The following is a 20,347-nucleotide window of genomic DNA, read 5'->3' as shown; positions in this document are numbered from 1 at the left end:
GTGAAGGGAGCCCGAAAGAAACTTTGTACCCCGTGATAAAATTCCACTCAGAGGTCCTGCCCAGGCGTCTAGTGAGACAGGTAAGAATCTGATGTGGGCTGGTTTCCTGTCAATTGCCAGATTATTTAGGTCATCAGTGTCGACGGTCATATAAACACAAACTGAAATATGTTGAACACTTTCTTCATGTGTTAGTATGATTTAACGCCACACATACTTTCACTATATATAACAAATTACACAAGTAATAGAAATAGTTTGTAGAACATAAGAAATGTGGCTGAAGAGAAGCAATGCCTTGAACTTCCTTATAGAAACATTAATATATAGATATATGAATGGTTCAGAAGAAATAGAAACATCTTCTTGCTTTGGTCAGAACTTTCTAGAATTTCTGTTTCCACTTATCATGCTTGGGAACATAATACTCACGTTTAGTGCTAACTTGTAAGTTCTTGTTTAAATGTTATAGTCACCCTTATATATCATTTTCTGTATCATATAGACGTACTACAAAAATAATTCTTTCATACTAAACTAAACTAGAATGAAGAGCGAACACATGATTACATGCAAGATTTTTCCCTAATGGCAAGATTATAACGCGTGGCGCTCACCGCAGATAAAGTCAGAGTTACAAAGAAAGACTTGTCTAAATTACATGCTGTCCAGTGTCGTGTGAGGTGGAAAACACAAACGCAACAATTCAGCTTTTCTTTATTAAATTATTTTTATCATTCTCAAACATAATTCTAGATAATATAACTAATCATACAGTTTGTATTGACTTATGCAAGCGCTCTCATGATGGCCTTCATACAGTCTCGTCTCAGTGTCTCTCTTTGATAATGCTAAACTCGGTACTTTGCCTCTCCGAGTATGAATATTTTATCTCGGTAAAACACATAGTTAATCATTTCTTTTGTTCACGGTTAAATAAGTCAGTAATATTCTTATCAGTTGCATGGGATGTCTAATGACTTCACCTCGTTAGTTAAATGGCATTCTGAGTGTTCAGGATCGCATCTGGAATCCTTGGAAGGAATTGTGAGAGTCTATTCCAGACCAAAGGACTTAAGAACGTTGGAACAAATGCCATCACCTGCATACCAGGGCGGTCTCTTGCTCAATTTGATCCTTCCCATATATCATCTGCAGACCAGGGTGGTCTCTTGTTCAGTCTAATCCTTGCTGAACCCTTTACGATATTACTTGAAGCTTAGTATTACACTGAATAGGGTGGGAGAGACTGACTCGAATCTCTATCATGTATCAGACCTTGATGAAGCAATTGTTCAAGTCCACAAGACGGTGAGAGTATTTTCGATTCATAATTCCCTCACTCACTTGGCACCCTAGGTATTGTATATAGATGCTTTCACAACTTCGTACAACGAGTTGATGTCTCCTTTCGTTACGACGGAGAAGGTTGAACGCACTGGGCCATCGACCCCATTTCACAGACTTGAAGTAAGTCGATTATAACGTCTTTATGGACGTGTTGTTTGCATAAAGAGGAAGCAATGTTCTTTGACACCATTATGTTTGCCAATGGCAATTACATTCTAACAAAAACCCTTCAAGTGGTTTTCTTTTGTATGAATACATGTTGTTCCAGCTGATTAAATTCAGAGTTATCTCCTATCTACCTTTCCATCTTCCTCTTTTAAAACATTTCCAGAGTCTAAAACCTTTTACGAACATCATAGTCTACATGTTTATACACGAGGTTTTATCAGGTGGTCTGAGGGCGGGTCCTCGAGGTGTCCTCGGAGGCCTTCGTCAAGTTATCTACCAGCTGCACCTCCTCGAAGTCCGCCTCCTCCGCCACCACGGCCTCCCTATCTGCCTCCTCACACGCGGCTCTGTTACCTTCATCTGGAACAGGAAAACCTTCGTGAGGAGTGTGCGTCTCGGTGGAGATCTAGGAAGGTGCTGAGAGCTTGACTTACCTTGGCGTGCATACGGTACTGCGGAAGTGGAGCCTTCAGAAACGGCTTGCTGTAAAGCATATAGGCAAATCATCTTCAACAGCAATTATGGGATGATGTAGTGATTATGGATGATTCCTTATTCGACTGATACTTTCAATGTTATAATACTGGAGACAGGATTTCCTAGCGCTACCTCGCGCTCACGCGCGGGAAGAGGGTGCCATTTCATGTGTGGTGGGGTGGCGGCGAGAATGGATGAAGGTTGCATGTATGAATATGTCTGTATATATATATATGTATGTATACGTTGAAATGTATAGGTATGTATATGTGCGTGTGTGGGCGTTTATTCATATACATGTGTATGTGGGTGGGTTGGGCCATTCTTTCGTCTGTTTCCTTATGCTACCTCGCTAACGCGGGAGACAGCGACAAAGTATAATTGAAATGTAATAATATATATATATATATATATATATATATATATATATATATATATATATATATATATATATATTCTTTCTTTCTTTCATACTATTCGCCATTTCCCGCATTAGCGAGGTAGCGTTGAGAACAGAGGACTAGGCCCTTGAGGGAATATCCTCACCTGGGCCCCTTCTCTGTTCCCTCTTTTGGAAAATTAAAAAAAAAAAAAAAAAAAAAGTGAGAGGGGAGGATTTCCAGCCCCCCGCTCCCTCCCCTTTTAGTCGCCTTCTACGACACGCAGGGAATACGTGGGAAGTATTCTTTCTCCCCTATCCCCAGGGATAAATATATATATATATATATGTATAAGGTGACTAACATGTCTAAAGGGGCCTGATCATGCAGGAGAGTGCGAGGCGTGCAGGGAATAAAGCGAATTGGAGCGATGTGGTTTACAGGGTAAGACGCTCTGTCATTGGGCTGAACAAGGGCACATGAAGCTGTCGGGGAAAAGCACGTGGGGCTTGATTGGGTGATCTGATTTCGCTTCTTTATTCACGTCTGAAAATAAAGAGTATGCTTAGTATGTGGCTGTGTGAACTATGATGTCAGATTTTGATGAGTGTTGATTGTTGTAACCAACACCATTAATAACTTGCATCATGCTTTGAAAATACGAAGAACATGAATGATAAGAGGCCTGATCCAGACAAAGAAACACCAAATAAGCCAACGAATGTGAAAACTAGATACAGAGACCAGAAGATGGAATAGGAAGGGGGGAGTGTGTGAGAGGAGGACGTGCATCACTCACCGTGGGAGACGTGCCCGGGGCACTGGCGGCTGATGAGGGTGTACAAAGCCAGGAAGACCAGGGCGTACACGCCGTCGAACACGCCCATCGACAGGAAGGCCCACCAGCCTCCCATGATTTTGAACAGCCAGCCACCTACCAGACCGCCTAACCCAGTACCTGCCAGGGTTAACCTGAACGTTATTTTGGGATGGAAGTCTTCCACTTAGTACTCGAGTTTCAATTGTGACTAGAGAGTGAATCTACATATATGAAACATGTCTTCATTACACTCAAATCTACACTGCTTGTACCCTGCGGCTTTTGGGCTCAACTGCAAAGTGTTATCATGAAGGAAAGTTGTGGAAGATAAATCAAACTGTATGCAGTTCTTAGTTATGTCCTAAGATTTTGATTCATTGATATCTCATACTTCTTTCAAACGTGGCACTCCCTCAGGATGACCTTTCTTGCATCGTCATATGAGGACTCTTCTCATGTGATTATAACTCAGGGTCTGAAATCTGTACTGCAGAGATCTTAATAGAATGCTCTATCAGGTCTACAGACATCTTAAGTATATTTTCTCTTGAGGTTGTCTCTCAGCGCTCATGATGAAACAATTACCTTATAGTGACATGCTGAATACGACAGAGCCATTATGTCAGACATTACCAGACACTGCCTAACAAGCAAAATGTCTGTGTATTGGAAATGGAATATATGACGTTAACTTTTTCACTAAGAAAAGATCTGTGGGGCGTGGTTATGGACGGAGAGCTGTGGTTTTCAGTGTGTTATACATGAAAGTTTGCGAATGAGGATTTTCTTCGTTTGTTCCTGGCGCTACCTCATTAACGCGGGAAACTGTGAACAAATATGAGAGAAAGACCCTTTTTACTATATGAGAGTAACTTAGGGCTGTCCTTGGTAAACTGTGGCCGGTATAACATCAACGAGTTGTAGATCAAGTGTCAGGTCCCATGGAAATCAGGTGGAGTAGCTATTTTGGAAAATTATCGAGTGTACTACTGTCAAAACAGTATCATAACCATACCTAACGCAGAGCTAAAATGGCTCCTCATAAAACCACGTTCATAAAGAGATACAAAATCAATCATATTATGTATATGTACAGTGTGTTGTCTACTGAATGAGCAAAACGGGTTATTCTCGCAAACCAAAATGTTTTGTGTTATATCATTCACAGTTCTAATTATACAACTGCATTTTTTCCTCGAGCATAACAAGCATCAAGCACACTCCAATAAAAGTCAATGTCCTTCAGCCTCACCGCCGAAGAAGGCGGCGCCGAAGATAGCCTGGGTCGTAGCGGCGGCGCCCTTGGGAGAAACACTGTTGGCGTAAGAGGTGATGCTCGGGTAGGCGATGCCGAAGGAGATGCCATGGAGGAGATCGGCCGGCAGGAAGCACCAAGGGTTGGTGATGGCCGCGTATACACACAGGCGCACGGCGAACCCTACCAGGCTAACGAAGAAGGCGTGGACGTGGCCGATCCTCTTGATAATGCGACCTGTTGAGGTGGCCGCCGATGTGATAACGATAACGTATCATTAACATAGCATAATCACTATTACCATTACCATGATCATTATAGTCATTCCCAGTAACGCCATTATGCCCAATAAGGAATTTATATTGAGATTGAAATTGAAAATTATGCTTCTATGCTGACGATAGCTTATGTGCAACTAACCTGCCAGGAAGAAGAAGGGCGTCTCAGCCAGGAAACACTGGACGCCCATGACGAGGCCCAGCAAGAGCTTGAGGTGCGGGAACTGTGGGTGCCACAGGAGGGCCACATGCTTCACCAGTAGTAACTGGAATGTCCACAGCATCCCACAAGTCGTCCCCACCACCACTGTGCTTACCTGCTCCTCCCCACGGAATTGCCATGGGTGATTAGTAGTTGTCCATCATGGAGGAAGGGTTTTATACTCACACTACTCCACCACCTCCTAACTTTGTATACACACCTCTCATTATCCTTCTACCTTCGTGGAAAAATGAAAACCTTAACCCACATTCTCACTCAGCCACTTATAGTCATGGGTAACCCAAGAGGCAAACATCATAATGACAAAATACATTCATGCTGATGTTACACACCTGAAAAAAGCCACTTAACTCATTCTCGAACGCTGTTCCACCTTATGTACACCAATCTTAAACTGCACTCTCCAGCTAAATGCGAGTCACATCCTCACATGAACGATTTGGACGCCATCCATTTTTTCAGTATGAAAAGAATCGTTTCATTACAATCTCAGGCCACATAATACTTAAGATGGAGCTTCCACACCGAAGACAACAAACGCCTATTCCTTGATTGTCTTGTACTTCACTTTTCCCGTCCAAACAAACACACAACATCACTGTAACTTCATACTTGTTCACACTGCAACTTCATACTTGCCCACCGCTTCTTGTGTTTAGCGAGATAGCGTCAGAAACAGAATAAAAGGCCTCGCTCACTCACATCCACTCTCTAGCTGTCATGCATAATGCACCGAGACCATTACCCACTAACCACAGCCAAGCCCCACAGATCTTTCCGAATTCTCTCCCCTGATCACTCATAATGCCATGGTTCAGCACAGAGACAGCAACTTACCCCATGTATACCACATTGCTCCACTTAGCAATAAGAGCTTCTCTTTAGGACCCTCTGTCACCACGAGAATCATGTTTCTCCCTGTTTACCTAGAATCGAAGTCCTACATTATTAGAACAGTGCCATCTCTGAGGTGTGTATGTTTCACTGCTTGATGAACCTCCTAGATTTGCCCTTCTTCATAATCTTTGTGTATTGGTTATAGTGAATAAACATTGTTTGGAGGATTGTAGATCTACCTTGCTCTTTTTTCCTAACAGTTACTTTTTCCCATTATATGTATGTGTGTGTGTGTGTGTGTGTGTGTGTGTGTGTGTGCACGTGTGATTATTACTTGTGGCTGCTATTTCTGTGTTACGGGGGAGAGACTTTTACATTCATGTTGCTCCTTATCTTAAACTTGTCTCATACCAAAAAAAAAAAAAAAAAAAAAAAAAAATATATATATATATATATATATATATATATATATATATATATATATATATATATATATATATATATATATATATATATATATATATATATATATATATACCAGTCTAAGCAAGCCAGGTATCGATTTATCGACAAACCCGGAGGGTAAAATGAACACCTGGGCTGAATGTGTGCCGCCTGCTGCACCAAGGATTTACAGTTAGTAACTCTAACCACTAAACCACAGAGACCCCATGTGTGTGTTGTGTGTGTGTGTGTGTGTGTGTGTGTGTCACAAGACGGTACGAGGGAGGGAGTGCACAAAGCAACGAGACTGTTGGCCAGGATACAATACAGACCCAGGTATAAGGCGCATGACGCTGACGAAACCTCACCATCCCTACTCAAGTGTGTGTACAGGAACACTCAAATGGCCACTTGAAATGCTTAGGTCGTTAAAGAAGAGAACATTAGTGAAGGAGAGGAAGAGAATGATTGTGTGCGTGATTCTTAAAAAGGTGAGGGAAGAATAAATAAAACACTAACTGCCCACGATTATCCATTTAATTTTCAATCAAACTTTCGCCTTCACAGAGTTTTCAATAGAGAGATGGTAGAAATTGGGTCTTGGAGGCATTAGACTTAACTAGATTTCGTCTGCTCCATTGAGATATCCTGTCAAAGTCTGAGTTCAGTGAGGAAGCTGTGTGAAGACGAGATGCAGATCGAGCGAAAGAAGGAACAGAATTGAAGGATGTAGATAAATGCAGTGTTGAGTCGCCAACGCATGAGTGCATTGGATCATTTGTGGAGGATATAAAATCGTTGAAAAAAGAAGAGAAAATGTAGGGGACAGGACAGACTTTTGAGGGACGCCGCTGTGAAGAAATGATGTGGGAGATAGGCTGATCCATCAACAACCACAGAGATAGATCGGCCGGAGAGGAAGCTAGATATGAAGGAGCGCAGTGAGGGATGAAAGCCAAAAGATGGGAGCTTAGAGATGAGACTCTGATGCCAAGGGCAACTACACATGACTCCACAAAATTTTTCAGGGATGATGAAGTAGACATTTAGTAAGATAGGAAAGAATATCACCGATAGATCTCGCCTCACCGAAGCCATACTGGTGATCAGAGAGAAGACTGTGAATTCGAGGTGTCTAAGGATATGGGAGTTGAGGAGGGATTCAAAGACTTTGGAAGCGATAGATGTCAAAGCAATAGCACAATAGCTACTAGAGGGGTTTACCTGCACCTTGAACGAAGACATACCACGTGCAGCCTCATCCATATCATCTTCGGAGAGGAGCAAAAAGCTTGATACAATACATGACTAACCAAGAAGTTCATACGATGGATATCACGGTACATCGCAATCAACCGCATACACAGTACTTTACCGCACCGCTTATTTGATGCGATCAGATACCTCACTCCCAGTGTGATGGTATTTACCACACATTTAACAGGTTCCGTGCGAGACGTCGCTTTTATAGGTTTTCCCCTTCGGTGTGGGACCACGCTTTCGTAATGGTAAACTTCGAGCTTATAAAGGCACGCTGGTGGGGTCATCAAGAGCCATGATACATTTACCAATGTAAAAGAAAACGACCATAAGCTACCGCCTAGGAAGTTGATTCTAGTTTGTTTTAGCTATGTTTCGCACTGTACAAGGTATGTTTTATATTCCTGGTGATCCGTAGGTGTAGTAAAATGGGTATCCACGAGCCTTATGACAAATGTAAACAGTTGTGCAATAACAGTATTGGAATGTCTTAGACTAAGTCACCAGTACCGGCAGAACTCAGACTATCTCACAAATGCTAGAATATCTCAGGTTATCCCACCAGCACCGGAATAACTCTCAAACTGTCTCGCCAGCAGCAGAATGCATCAGGTTATCTGACCAGTGTTAGAAGGACTGAGACTCTCTCACCAGTATGAGGAGGACCTGGGGCCGCCAGAGTGCTCCGTGCACTGCCGCTGGGCTCATCTTGTCGGGGACTGAGAATTTGAGGCGGGCCACCACCACCAAGTCCACCAGCAGGAACACCGCCGTGATGACGTGCGCCGGCCAATAGTCCTTCTGCGACCCCTGCAGGAACAGCGCAAAGTGGTAGATATATTCCTCCTCCGTGAGTGGAAAATGGCATCAACTACGTGTGTACCACATACTTAACTGGAAGTATTGACTGTAATGATTCTAACTGGAAAGAGAACAATTCTACCTTTACTGAACCTTACAATTCTAGATGATTTTAGAATATTAGTTACATAACATCCCTTGTAGAAATTGTTAGTTAAGTGAACAGTGATAATCTAACACCAGTAATAGAAATTGTTAGTTAGGTGAACAGTGATAATCTAACACCAGTAATAGAAATTGTTAGTTAGGTGAACAGTGATAATCTAACACCAGTAATAGAAATTGTTAGTTAGGTGAACAGTGATAATCTAACACCAGTAATAGAAATTGTTAGTTAGGTGAACAGTGATAATTTAACACCAGTAATAGAAATTGTTAGGCGAACAGTGATAATCTAACACCAGTAATAGAAATTGTTAGTTAGGTGAACAGTGATAATCTAACACCAGTAATAGAAATAGTTAGGTGAACAGTGATAATCTAACACCAGTAATAGAAAGGTATAGTTGAGTGTTATTGATATCTTCATAGGTTGAAACTGTTCACATACAGTTGATCAGCTCCCCTTAAAGAGCCCTTGATTGATGGACTGACTCATAGCTTCTGCGTTTGGAAGAGGCCGGACATGAGTCAACCTACCACGGAGTACCAGTCGACGAGGGCGCCGGAGACCACGGCAGACAACCCCCAGCCCAGCGTGCCCCACAGCCGCTGCTCCCCGTACTTGTGGCGCGCCTTACCTGCAACCAATACACTGATCAGGACTCACGTACACACACGTCAGAGACGCTCCTCCCGCATCGACAGTCCAATCAGTAAATTGTGCTGTATTTTGTTGTCTATTTCTTTTTTTTTTTTTGCTTTATCAAGGTGCATTCAAGGAGGCCTGGTCTCAGCGACTGACGACTTCTCTCCATGACTGGAGTCTCTGACTTGTCAAGTGCTCCTAACTTAACAGAGTGACTTGACTTATCTTTCCTCAGTCTAACATAACCATTCCTCACCTGAGGTGACGCTACCCTACCTTATCTACTTCAGGGCTCGTTGTTCCACTGGTGTACCACGTTCTTAAGCGTGACATAGAAAAGTTCCCTACAACTGTAATGGTGGTGAATACGTAGTATCTATACTTCAGCATCTTACCAGAAATGTAAACGTAACCGAGATTTGGCTATGGCTTTATGATCTGACAAAGCTACTTCGAAAAAAATGAAGCATTTGTCTGATAAAATGCTACAAATAGCATTGGTCTTCGACAAAAGGAAAATGATTTTAGGGATTCATAAGTCTATATATACTAAGATGTTCACGTCACAAAGGTTACAGCTAATACTTAAAAGAAAAGGCAAAGAAAGTATCCTCAAACCAAGGTCATAGGCATGGGAAATCTTTGTCATAATTGACAACTTATGACAGTATCGAACACCTGGCTTGAAAGATGACAGAGGAATAAACCAAGTCTGCATCACACAAAACCTCAAGTAGATCACAATATCTCATTAGCTTGACTGACCGAGCATCTGGAAGCACACTGTCTCCTGCATGGTGATGACGGTGACGTGTCCCAGGTACTGCAACATCAGGCACAAGAAGAGCATCCAGAACTCGTAGTGGCCGGCCAGCTCCCCAGCAGAACGGTTCACTGACAACCAACAGGAAGGTTACCACCACCAGTAAGTGAAGTGCATGTACTCAACAGTGAAATTTGTGAGCAAAGGCCTTAATGTGGTTGGTGTTATATTCGCAATACTGATAATCAAAATATTCTATTACTCGCCTCTAATTACCTTCATACATCTTGTACTACGGTGTCAACACGTTTCATCTCCTTTGGTCAATAACTTCCTCATTTCATGCAAGTAATTCATTTCTTAATCATAACATTTTCTTCACCATCTCATTACCTGCGTGTGTGCGTTCTGAAGAGGAGCAAGGCAGAGTTCCTGCAGCCGCTACAGAGTGGTTGGAGAAAGTATCATTACCTAGGCTATACACAGGAGATATCCCAGGGGCATCATTGTCATTGCTTCTATCCTCAGAGCCATTTAGAACCCCTAAGGTCCCTGTGTCCACAATGTCCTGTAATAGTGCAGAGTCTCGAGACGTAAGAGTAGTACTCAGGTTCATACGGTCCTCCTCATAGGTCCTGGAGTCTTGGGAAGCCACAGGGGACTGGGGATGGGCGAAGTCCCTGACAAGTGTGTTGTTGGAGCACCGCGTAGGCATGTCGGGGATCCAGTATAACCCTGTGAGCGCAGAGAACATGAGAACGACGCCCCCAAGGAACACCACACGGTGTGCCCGCAGGCAGTCTGCGATGGCTCCTGCCAGGGTCTTCGTCACAGGGCTGTCGAGGGGAAGAATACATGTACAAAGGTGGCGGGTTAGAAATGCCACGTAATTATCATACTGGGGTATGGAAAGGTTATCTATATTGATAGTCCATTTCTTATAGATATTCTTTTTTCATGCTGGACCACGTTTGCAAGGAAGCGTCAAGAACAGACGAAGAAAGGTCACCTTCGCTCATATTCATTCTGGATTGCATGTATATACGTTATGCCCTGTGCAACATCAATAGGAATGTTGATTGTTTAACGCTATCATATTACGCTGAGAAATAATGAATGTATGAGCAAACATTATGGGAGAGGGGTTATGTAAATGCTGAATCTAGCCTTGTATACTCTACGGATCAAATCAATGTAGGAATACTGATATATGGTATTTTCTAATGCCACAGTAAATTTGTAGGGAGAAATTTTTGCAGACTTTCACTCGCTAGCCAGATACAAAGTACATAATCTACACATCAAAACCAGACTGCCTTAGAGAGTATACTGTCCCTCGTTGATTTAGAATGAAAGAAGAATCATACGAAGATTATTTAGAGCTGGTGAAAGAGGGTTACCCATCGCCATACCAGATATTTGAACGTGATATTCTCTGATGTTCACAATATTCCACCAGCCACCTGTACATCCACTCGGCTATTACCTGATGAAGGGCAGCACCGTCCAGATCAAACCCACTACCTCCAAGGGCACCCCCTTCTGCTCAGCTATCACTGGGAGGAAGGGTGTCAGCGGCCCCGTACCTGAAAGAGAGCCGACCATTTTATTGTCCTGCTTCGTGGCTGTCACTGTACTACAAAACAATAACAGAAAACGTACCATTTCGAAGAGGGGATATAGAATAGACAACCCATATCCCCTTTTTCCTCCTTCTCTTACGCCCTTACCCATGGAAAGAGAAAAGAAAAGAGGAATAGAAAGTTCTACCACGTAGGTACAACTGGCCTGAGATATACACAGTAAGCTAATAGCAAGCAATGCGTCCGAATATGTTAGGAAGTGAGCGAATGAACCGTGGTTAACAGGTTTAAGAAAGAAAATGTACATCAAACGTATATCTCTAATGTGTATATAAGTCATGGGAGGCAGTGAAGCATTCGTCTCCAATGAAGTTTCGAACTGTGACATCATCTCTTGTGGGAGAATTATAATGGCCCTACTAAAGACATTAAGTATAAGATTAAAAGAAGAAAAGATGGTTCAAAGGATATTATTAGTCAAGCTGACCAAGCTAAAGGTGTGTAATATTTCACAACAGATTACTTTTGTTCGTTGTCGTGATAGAGAGGAGATATTTAAAGGAAATTCCCGCAGGAGGTGCCTACTGCAGGAGATGCCTCCTACAGGAAACTCAAGAGGTTGACTGAAGAAGGGAGATATATGAGAGAGCCTCACTGTAATGGCTGATATTAATGGAGTAGCAGTAAAAGAGTGAAGAAAAAAAAAACGCAAAAAGTGAGTCTTGGCTCTTAAAGATGGGTAACATCCACACAAATGAAAGCACTGAAAACCAACGTCTACAGCTGAACATGAAACCCGGCAGAAGCGTGTTCAAGACTAGCAATGCCGAAAATATAGCAGAAACTAGAAGACAAGGAAGGATCTCTCAACGTGGATGTCCAAGATCTCGACATCACCATGAACATGATAGACACTTGGTTCTTGGGGACTCGTGAAATCGTAAAGCCCTATAAGAAGCACCAATCATCCAACACTATCAGCTCTTTCTAAGGCAACGTACAGCATCGCTGCTACGCAGGCGCACATCGTATTACAACAGTATGAAAATGACCCCCAGAAATACATCTTGAGCAAAACACTCACTCAAAAAGCTTTATACCATACACCTTTTCTCTTTAGAACAAACTTCTACTTCTTTGATTAACACTCTCTATCCAACCTCCTCCTTGTAACCAACTAACCATCCAATTAAAAGAGAGTGAAGGAGGCGAGAGGAACCTGTAAAGCAGGAAGAAAGGTTTAGAAAGGGATTAAAATGCTTCGAAGATACGTGTTCCACTGTGCATCACCATTTTAGGTTCATCCGTTTCAAGAGCTCAATCTGCAACGTCAGTGTCGAAGGTCATCTCTATCTCAAGCACCTTCATTTGCGAGACGGATCTGCCATTCACATCCTTCACAAAATACTCGATAGATCGATGAGGTATGAGGGTCATCGTTCCAAGCGAATGTTCGGTTTGGTCCTGTGAATCGTCAATGGACAACGGTGCTTCTTAGAATTGGTTTAGTTTTGCCGTTAATAGCTGTTGTTTTACCACACTCCAAGCTCATCCTGTAAGCTGTGGCTAAGAAGAATTATAAAGGCAAAATAAGTCTTTATCACACATCATTAAACTCTAGACGTTACAAATTTAGATCATTGTATTACCTTACGTCTTTCCATATCCTGGACTCATATGATAGATGCAAAGATTGGGTACAGCCTCAAGAGGACCACAGCTGATTATCCAATTTCTCGGCTTTTCACTTCACCTCTGTGTCTGTTTGTCACCACAATACCTGTTCTCGGCAGTCATCCCATTTTACCTAAATCTTCAAATCCTTGTCCTCCTACAGTTCCCTGTTTGTACAAGGTAAGATTCTGTCCTCAATTCGTGTCATTCCTAGCGTGATTAGCTTAACTAGCAGAAGGTAAAGCTGCAGGAACCTCTGCTGAACTCTCGGAGGATGTGTCAGGATCCATTGCTCTTGGCGTCTGACGCCCCACTCGACGGTGCTTGAGTCGGCCCACTCACATTAACAAAGCCCAGTCGAGCGGTCGCCTTGTGCAATACCGCAACGTCACCTGATACCTTCTTGATGCGCTCATCAAGAGTGGCCTTAGGCTAGAGGGATTTTTATCAGCTCCCGACATACACTGTTGCAGCCGCTGACTACCGCACAACCATCGCCAATAGGCAATGCGTGCTGTTAGCATTCCTATTCATAATCATAGTTTGAGAATCGAGAATCAGTGCATGAGCTTTAAGATTGGAGCCACACAGGGATTGGTGCATCTGTATGTAGCCTTTCCTATGAAGACCTATGGATCAAGGTCGATATAAGAACGTCTTTCAAAGAATTTCGACATCATGTTATTGATCATTCCAACAGGATCATCGATCGCTGACCTGTATGTAAGACTTGGGTTAGTAGCAGCTCTTTCACGTAGTGGGAGTTTCCCCAAACATGGTGCACCAGATGACCAAATGGTAACGCCTCAATATAGGGGCTTCTCGCATGTGAAGTAGTGGGAGGGATGAAGGATTTATGATTTCAAAGATCGGGTAATGTGGGAGCTAACAGTGGTGTGGGTTGACGTGATACGCATATGAAACTGCCACAAAAGCTGTACATTCGATGTACCTCAGAATAAGCGGAGCCAGAAGGAGAGCTATTTCCTTCAAGTGTACCGAAAGATGTTGAGAGCAGATGCAAGCAAGAAGGGAAGATTTTTCATGTCTGAAAGCACGAGGTATTCCCGACACTGTAATTCTTTGCACGGATGAAGAAAAAGCTATAGACTGAATTGTGAGGTAGGGTCATGAGAAAAGTGGCGAAAGCTGGAGATGCTGTGGGAGCCTTTGCAAAAAAAAAAAAAAAAGGATGCACTTATGTGAGGAATGTGCTAGAGAGACGCACTAAGGACTACTTGTGCCATCTCGTCTGCAAAAAAAAAAAGCGAACATTAATTAACCCTAATTGAGCAAGCCTCGGAGAGGGATAATTAAAAACGTCAGAGCAACTGATCTGAAAGAAAAAAGATATGGTAATTAGGACTGAAGGGAGGGGTCGTGGATGAAGAACAGAGACATGAGTGAGAAACATACGTGGGTCGAGGTCGTCATGAGAGAGTGTCATGAAGGAGAGCCTGTGGTATGGGATATGTCGGAGGAGAGATTAGTAATGACGGTTGATGAAGACGATGTTGAAGATGGAGAGGCTAAGCAGACGCCACAAGGGACAGATTGTAGATCAATTTTCTGTCAAGGTCTAGTTGATATCTTGTAAGATGGCGTTAATGGAAGGGGAAATGCACCGTAGAATTTTCCCTTTTTTTTTTTTTTTTTTGAGTGAGAAGTTCTTTGATGAGACTGTTACACTCAGTGACACGGCCTCGCCAAAGGTGACTTTTCACTCGCGGTGTAATCCGCATCAGCAAGGTAGCGTTAAGAGCAGAGGACTGAGCCTTAGAGGAAATATCCCAGCTTGGCCCCCTTCTCTATTCCTTCTTGATGAGGGCTTCAGTTGTCCGTGCCGTCTCACCTGACATCAAGACAAATATGAACAGTTCAGTAGAATTACATGTAAGATCACAATAACCAAACAACAAAGTCTTGATGATCTCTTGAAAGTCATTTTCAACAACATTAGGTACCCACCAGCGTGTGGCGCTTGCCCTGTGACCCCAGGTATGTGTGGTATGGTAGACTAGTCCAATGGTCGCCACAAAAGGGAGCATACTAATCTACCATATAAGATCCAGGTTATCTATTTGCAAAAAGACATATATGCATTTCTATTCCCATTACATATGACATCTGTAGACACGGTAAATATTTTGGAATTATAGACCACATTTACCTCTAATCATAATCAAATTGATATTACTACCAGTCCTGTATCTACCTATCTTCATCTTGTGTTAGTATCACTGAGACAAAGAATAATCATGAGGACTATTCTCATAGACAGACATGAATGAAATACAGCGAAACGAATATTCCTGAAATGAAAATAAGCTTCCAATACAGTTAAGTAATAATATTCATTCATTGTAATATTGAATTTTTGGAGGGGAAAAAATCGTGACTTACCTGCAAAACGCAGGAAGTAGTGGAGTTTCATGGGAAACATTTTCCAGTCGATGTTCATGGTTGCTGCTCTTCCTTCTTGCCGCTGTGCACGAAGTCGTGTCCTGATCGCCTGGTCACCCACCACCAGTCAACATGAGCGTGTGTGTTGCTGATCCATTCGACACCACGACGGTTTCTCTCCTCTTTCTTTTCTCATGCAGGAGGATACTTTATCTTCATGAGATAGTCACCATGATACAGTGTGCTGACCACTATAATGTTATGTTAAACGTTCTCATTGCCATGAATGTATTTAATTCTTCAGTTTTTCCAAAGTGACATTTGAGTCACCTCACTATTGTGTGTTACTGCACCAGTCACCTCACCACTGTGTTGTAGTGGACTAGTCACCTCACCACTGTGTTGTAGTGGACTAGTCACCTCACCACTGTGCTGTAGTGGACTAGTCACCTCACCACTGTGTTGTAGTGGACTAGTCACCTCACCACTGTATTTTAGTGAGTCAGTCACCTCACCATTATGTTTCGGTGCACCAGTCACCTCACCACTGTACGTCACTGCACCAGTCACTTCCACACTGTATGTTACTGTACCAGTCACCACGACTCTATGCTAAGTGTCACCTTTTACAAAGACTTTGGCACTTCTTATCAAGGAGTCGGAGGGACAACATGCACAAAGATTTAGATAAGTTTGTGCTACCTTTTCGTTTTCTTGTCCCCACTTGTCACAAAAGATGGTTCCTATGAGACAAGCTATTGTGAAAGGTAAATCACCAGAAAATGTTTGTCGGTGACACATAAAGTACCATTCATTAATCTCTTCACTTATTTAGGATTTCATACTCATTCTTTACTTCCTAGGAAGAAACCTTAGTATCTTTGCGTCCTCTGCAATGATAAGAAGCTGAAGAAAGATTACACATATGTGTGGGTACTTGTGTATTTTAAATTCAATTTGTTCTCTAGTATATCTAAATATTCTAGAAATCAAACGTTTCAGAATAACATAAGTGCATGACATGAAATCTGAAGCTCCACTGTGTAACAGAGTCCCTTCAAAGATCGTGGCCTATCGCCAAATTGAAACAAATCCATTAAATGTGGACAGTGTACATGTATAGTTTACTATAACTTATGTGGTACAGATTTCATTAGAACAGAGAGCAAATAATGACAAACGAAAAGATGAAAGCGAGTCACCAAGCAAATATTTGGTTCAGGTTTAAGCGTCCACAGATCAGATTAATACAGTTTTAATCCTAATCTAAACTTGGATGCGAAAAAGTAAGAAACTACCTTAAAACTTCCCACTTTTCTGTGTGTGTCCATACAGTCTGATGTTTAAGACCAACCAACATTACTGAAAATAGGACGAAATAGAAAACGATACATTTCCAAGAAATGTCAGAGAGCGCAATACATGTTAAAAGAAGATTTAAAAGATATAAATCTGCTCTTTATGGTTGCCATTCGTATCAGAAGACTTAAGAAATTATACTCATTGATGTTTTCTATTCGTAAACCTGTTACCATCTGATATCTCCATGTTATCCCTGTATTGGTAAACCTCTCACCATCTGATATCTCATGTTATCCCTATTTTGGTATACCTGTCACCATCTGGGATCTTCAGGTTACCCTGAATCAGTAAACCTATCACCATCTGGGACCTCCAGTACAATATGTTGTGTGAGGTGGTTTGATCGAGTAACAAAGCGACAGGAGAGAGGTGTGGTAATTAAAGGAGTGTGGTTAAGAAGGCTGAAGAGGTGGTGATGAAATGGTATGGACATATAGGGAGAATTAGTAAGTAAAGGTTAAAAAAAAGAGGTTATATATGCGTCAGAAGTGGAAGGAACAAGGTGACGGCGGTGACAAAATTGGAAGGGGTAGGATGGAATGAAAAAGATTTTCAGCGATCGGGGACTGAACATGCGGGAGGGTGAAAGATGTATGCAGAACACATTGAACTGGGATCATGCGGTATACAAGGGTCGACGTGCTGTCAATGGACTGAACCAGGGCATGTGAAACGGCCATGGTGAACCATAAAAAGGTCTGCGGGGCGTGTTTGTGGACTGGGAGCTGTGATTTCTATTCATTGCACATGACAGTTAGAGACTGAGAGAAAATGTGACCTTTTTTCGTCTGTTCCTGGTGCTACCTAACTTGATACAAGAAATGACGATCATATATATATATATATATATATATATATATATATATATATATATATATATATATATATATATATATATAATTTCCTGATCTTGAAATCTTGGATCCCCTTTTATGGTGTTCCGGCAACACTCAGGGTTCTGCTGACTTCCACTGGACGGGCGCACGGGTAAAAAAGTATGATGTTGTTGATTGTGTGTTTGTGCAACATGTACACAGGACAGCTGGGAGTTTGTGTTTCGTGTCTTCAGTATAGATGAAGCATCTTGAGAATGAGAGGTCGTGCGATGCGTTTGATTGGTGCTTGTAATGATGGAGAGATGGATGGTGTTCAGAACGTAGACGAGAAAGTATAACTCTTACATGCATGTGGAGGGTACTTTTAGATAGGTTTGTGTCTGTCAAAAAAAAGAGAAATATATATATATATATATATATATATATATATATATATATATATATATATATATATATATATATATATATATATATATATATATATTGCAACATCGTACAACCTCGTCGAACGACTTTCCATTCCAAACAAATCTACGATTTCCCTGCAACCGATTGTCGCGTAGTCATGAAGCTTTCGGGTTATGTAGTCGAGTCTTTACACACACACACACACACACACACACACACACACAAGGACAGCAGAGCTTAAACCTTCCTGGTAACTAATTTCCTCTATATTAGGTCGTGATTTCCACTATATTAGGTCGTGCGGTAGACCAGGACAGCATCAGAGACCAGATCCGGTCGCTCTTGTGGCTAGATCTTAGTATCAAGTTCCACTCCAACACCTGAAAACCTGATTCCTCCTATCCCCCTGTCCATTCATCGAGCGAACACACCTCAGAATTTTTGTTTTTTTTCCAAGAGCCAGATTTTCGCTTTTCAGTATTTTCCTTGTGTATGAATGCCTTTGTTATCATTTTTTCCTTGGTGTTAACTGAACAATATTTTCTGCAAAGGTGTTTTTCTTCACAGCCTCTATCTTCTTCAGTCTATGCGCCCTTCATCCTCACTATCACGTAAATGCTTTGTGGACAAAGAGTGTATCTAGTTACGTCGCGCGTGGAAGAAAAAAAAATATTAACCTCGGTAACGTTGCATCACTGTCAAAATAGAAAAAAGAAAAAAGAAAATCTCGTCAATAAACTTTTCATTCCTAGGGAGTCTATTATTTCCCTGCTACTGTATGTAACGCAGCTTTGAAACTGCATCCACCCCTTCAAAGGGATCCTAGGATTATATGATAACAATAGATAATAAAAGAGTATCTGATCAATATCATGCACTGCTGTTGAGAGCATGTTATCAAAACAAGTCACATTACACACTTCGTCTACATGTACACAACTGGTGCTTGGAAAATAGGTAGTTGGGCTAATGTGATGATCATATACAGTGCGTGTCGGTCTATTGCTCTCACAATGGGTGGTAGGGCCACTCCCCTGCCTTATTCCTACGGCAGTTACTTCGTGCATTAAAAATGGAGTTTAGATTTCTTCAATGAAACCTAATGGTTCTAATGAAATTCAATGTTCAAGATTCGACATCACTATCCACCTTCGTTTTACATTTTCTAAGCAAAATCATCACGTGTGCTTATCATTCACCTCACAGCTGTAAACACCGAGTCACATTCACAACCACAATTTAAAAAAAAAAGAAATACCACAACGCCGTGGGGTGTGTTACGCTACCACCCTCACCAAGCTATACCCAGCATCTCGAGGCGAGGCAAGCCACAGCGCCGGTGTGTGAGTTCAGTTATTAGCTATGAACATCCATCCAATTACAGGCTCTTTCATTTTGCTACATACCGCATACCCAACCCATCTCATGATCACATTTATACGACGATCATCCCTGCATTTAGTAATAAATGTACTGAACGACCAGAAGTTACTATTTGTTATAGGATTTTAAAGGAAGAAAAAGGCTAATAGGCAAGTCGACCCGGGCTTGCTTGGCAAATGGGCTGCCCTCGGCTATCAGAACAGGAGCCCACTCGTGGTTGAGCGTAAAGGGTGAGGAACTCTTAATGTACGGCGGATGTTTTCGAGTAACTGTTGCACCAGTGACCATGATCTACGTACACCAACATAGTCAGTTCATGTGGCAGTCATTGGGACACAGTCGTCCACTCTCATGCCCTCTGTCTAGACCAAATTTATCCAGAATACTACACCTATTAAGGTGTGATGGATGGGATTCCTCGTTTGTACACTATACTGCGTAGACACGTCCATAGAATCACTATCCACCATTTCCAGATTCTATTTGCGTCGGTCATCTACCATTATACACTGTAATCAATACATCTAAAGTAGATAACTGGTGAGAAAATAACTGAAAATAATCTTGGATCGACTGGTTACTAATTTTCGTCCAATTTTCCTCTGTTGGAGACGTCATATATGGCAGCAATGCTGGCTGGTTCCGTCCTCGCCTCCCTTAACGCTCAGTCGTGTCAGGTCGGGCTCACGGTTCCCTGTGGCCGAGCGCTTTATAAAGTGGACGCCCGCAGCTAGACGACGCCTCCTCCACCACCGCCTCCACGGGAGGCCTTTCTTCGTCCCTGGGAGCAGCAACCCGGTGCAGCCAGTTGAATTAGGTCAGCAAGTGGGACAT

General features: G+C 42.1%; 1 protein-coding gene across 3 annotated transcripts; it reads right to left on the bottom strand.

Moving 5' to 3' along the window:
* Window positions 1-704: 704 nt before the first annotated feature.
* On the bottom strand, window positions 705-20,230 carry LOC139747189 (major facilitator superfamily domain-containing protein 6-like). 3 transcript variants are annotated; one of them, XM_071659303.1, is made up of 11 exons: window positions 20,095-20,230; window positions 15,525-16,430; window positions 11,351-11,450; window positions 10,258-10,700; window positions 9,867-9,995; window positions 8,993-9,093; window positions 8,144-8,302; window positions 4,871-5,045; window positions 4,448-4,687; window positions 3,175-3,333; window positions 705-1,878 (listed from the first exon to the last, which is right to left on the bottom strand). In XM_071659303.1, the coding sequence occupies exons 2-11, from the start codon at window positions 15,580-15,582 to the stop codon at window positions 1,736-1,738; spliced, it is 1,707 nt and encodes a 568-aa protein (XP_071515404.1). In that variant the 5' UTR covers window positions 15,583-16,430; window positions 20,095-20,230; the 3' UTR covers window positions 705-1,735. The 3 variants fall into 3 exon arrangements, with proteins under 3 accessions (XP_071515404.1, XP_071515325.1, XP_071515490.1); XM_071659224.1 differs by lacking the exon at window positions 20,095-20,230 and adding an exon at window positions 19,389-19,445; XM_071659389.1 differs by lacking the exon at window positions 20,095-20,230 and adding an exon at window positions 19,389-19,436 and having other exon boundaries at window positions 15,525-16,414.
* Between the last annotated feature and the right edge of the window lie 117 nt (window positions 20,231-20,347).

Source organism: Panulirus ornatus, chromosome 1 (genome assembly GCF_036320965.1).
Source record: "Panulirus ornatus isolate Po-2019 chromosome 1, ASM3632096v1, whole genome shotgun sequence".
Taxonomy (NCBI): domain Eukaryota; kingdom Metazoa; phylum Arthropoda; class Malacostraca; order Decapoda; family Palinuridae; genus Panulirus; species Panulirus ornatus.
This window is presented reverse-complemented; position numbering and strand designations above follow the sequence as displayed.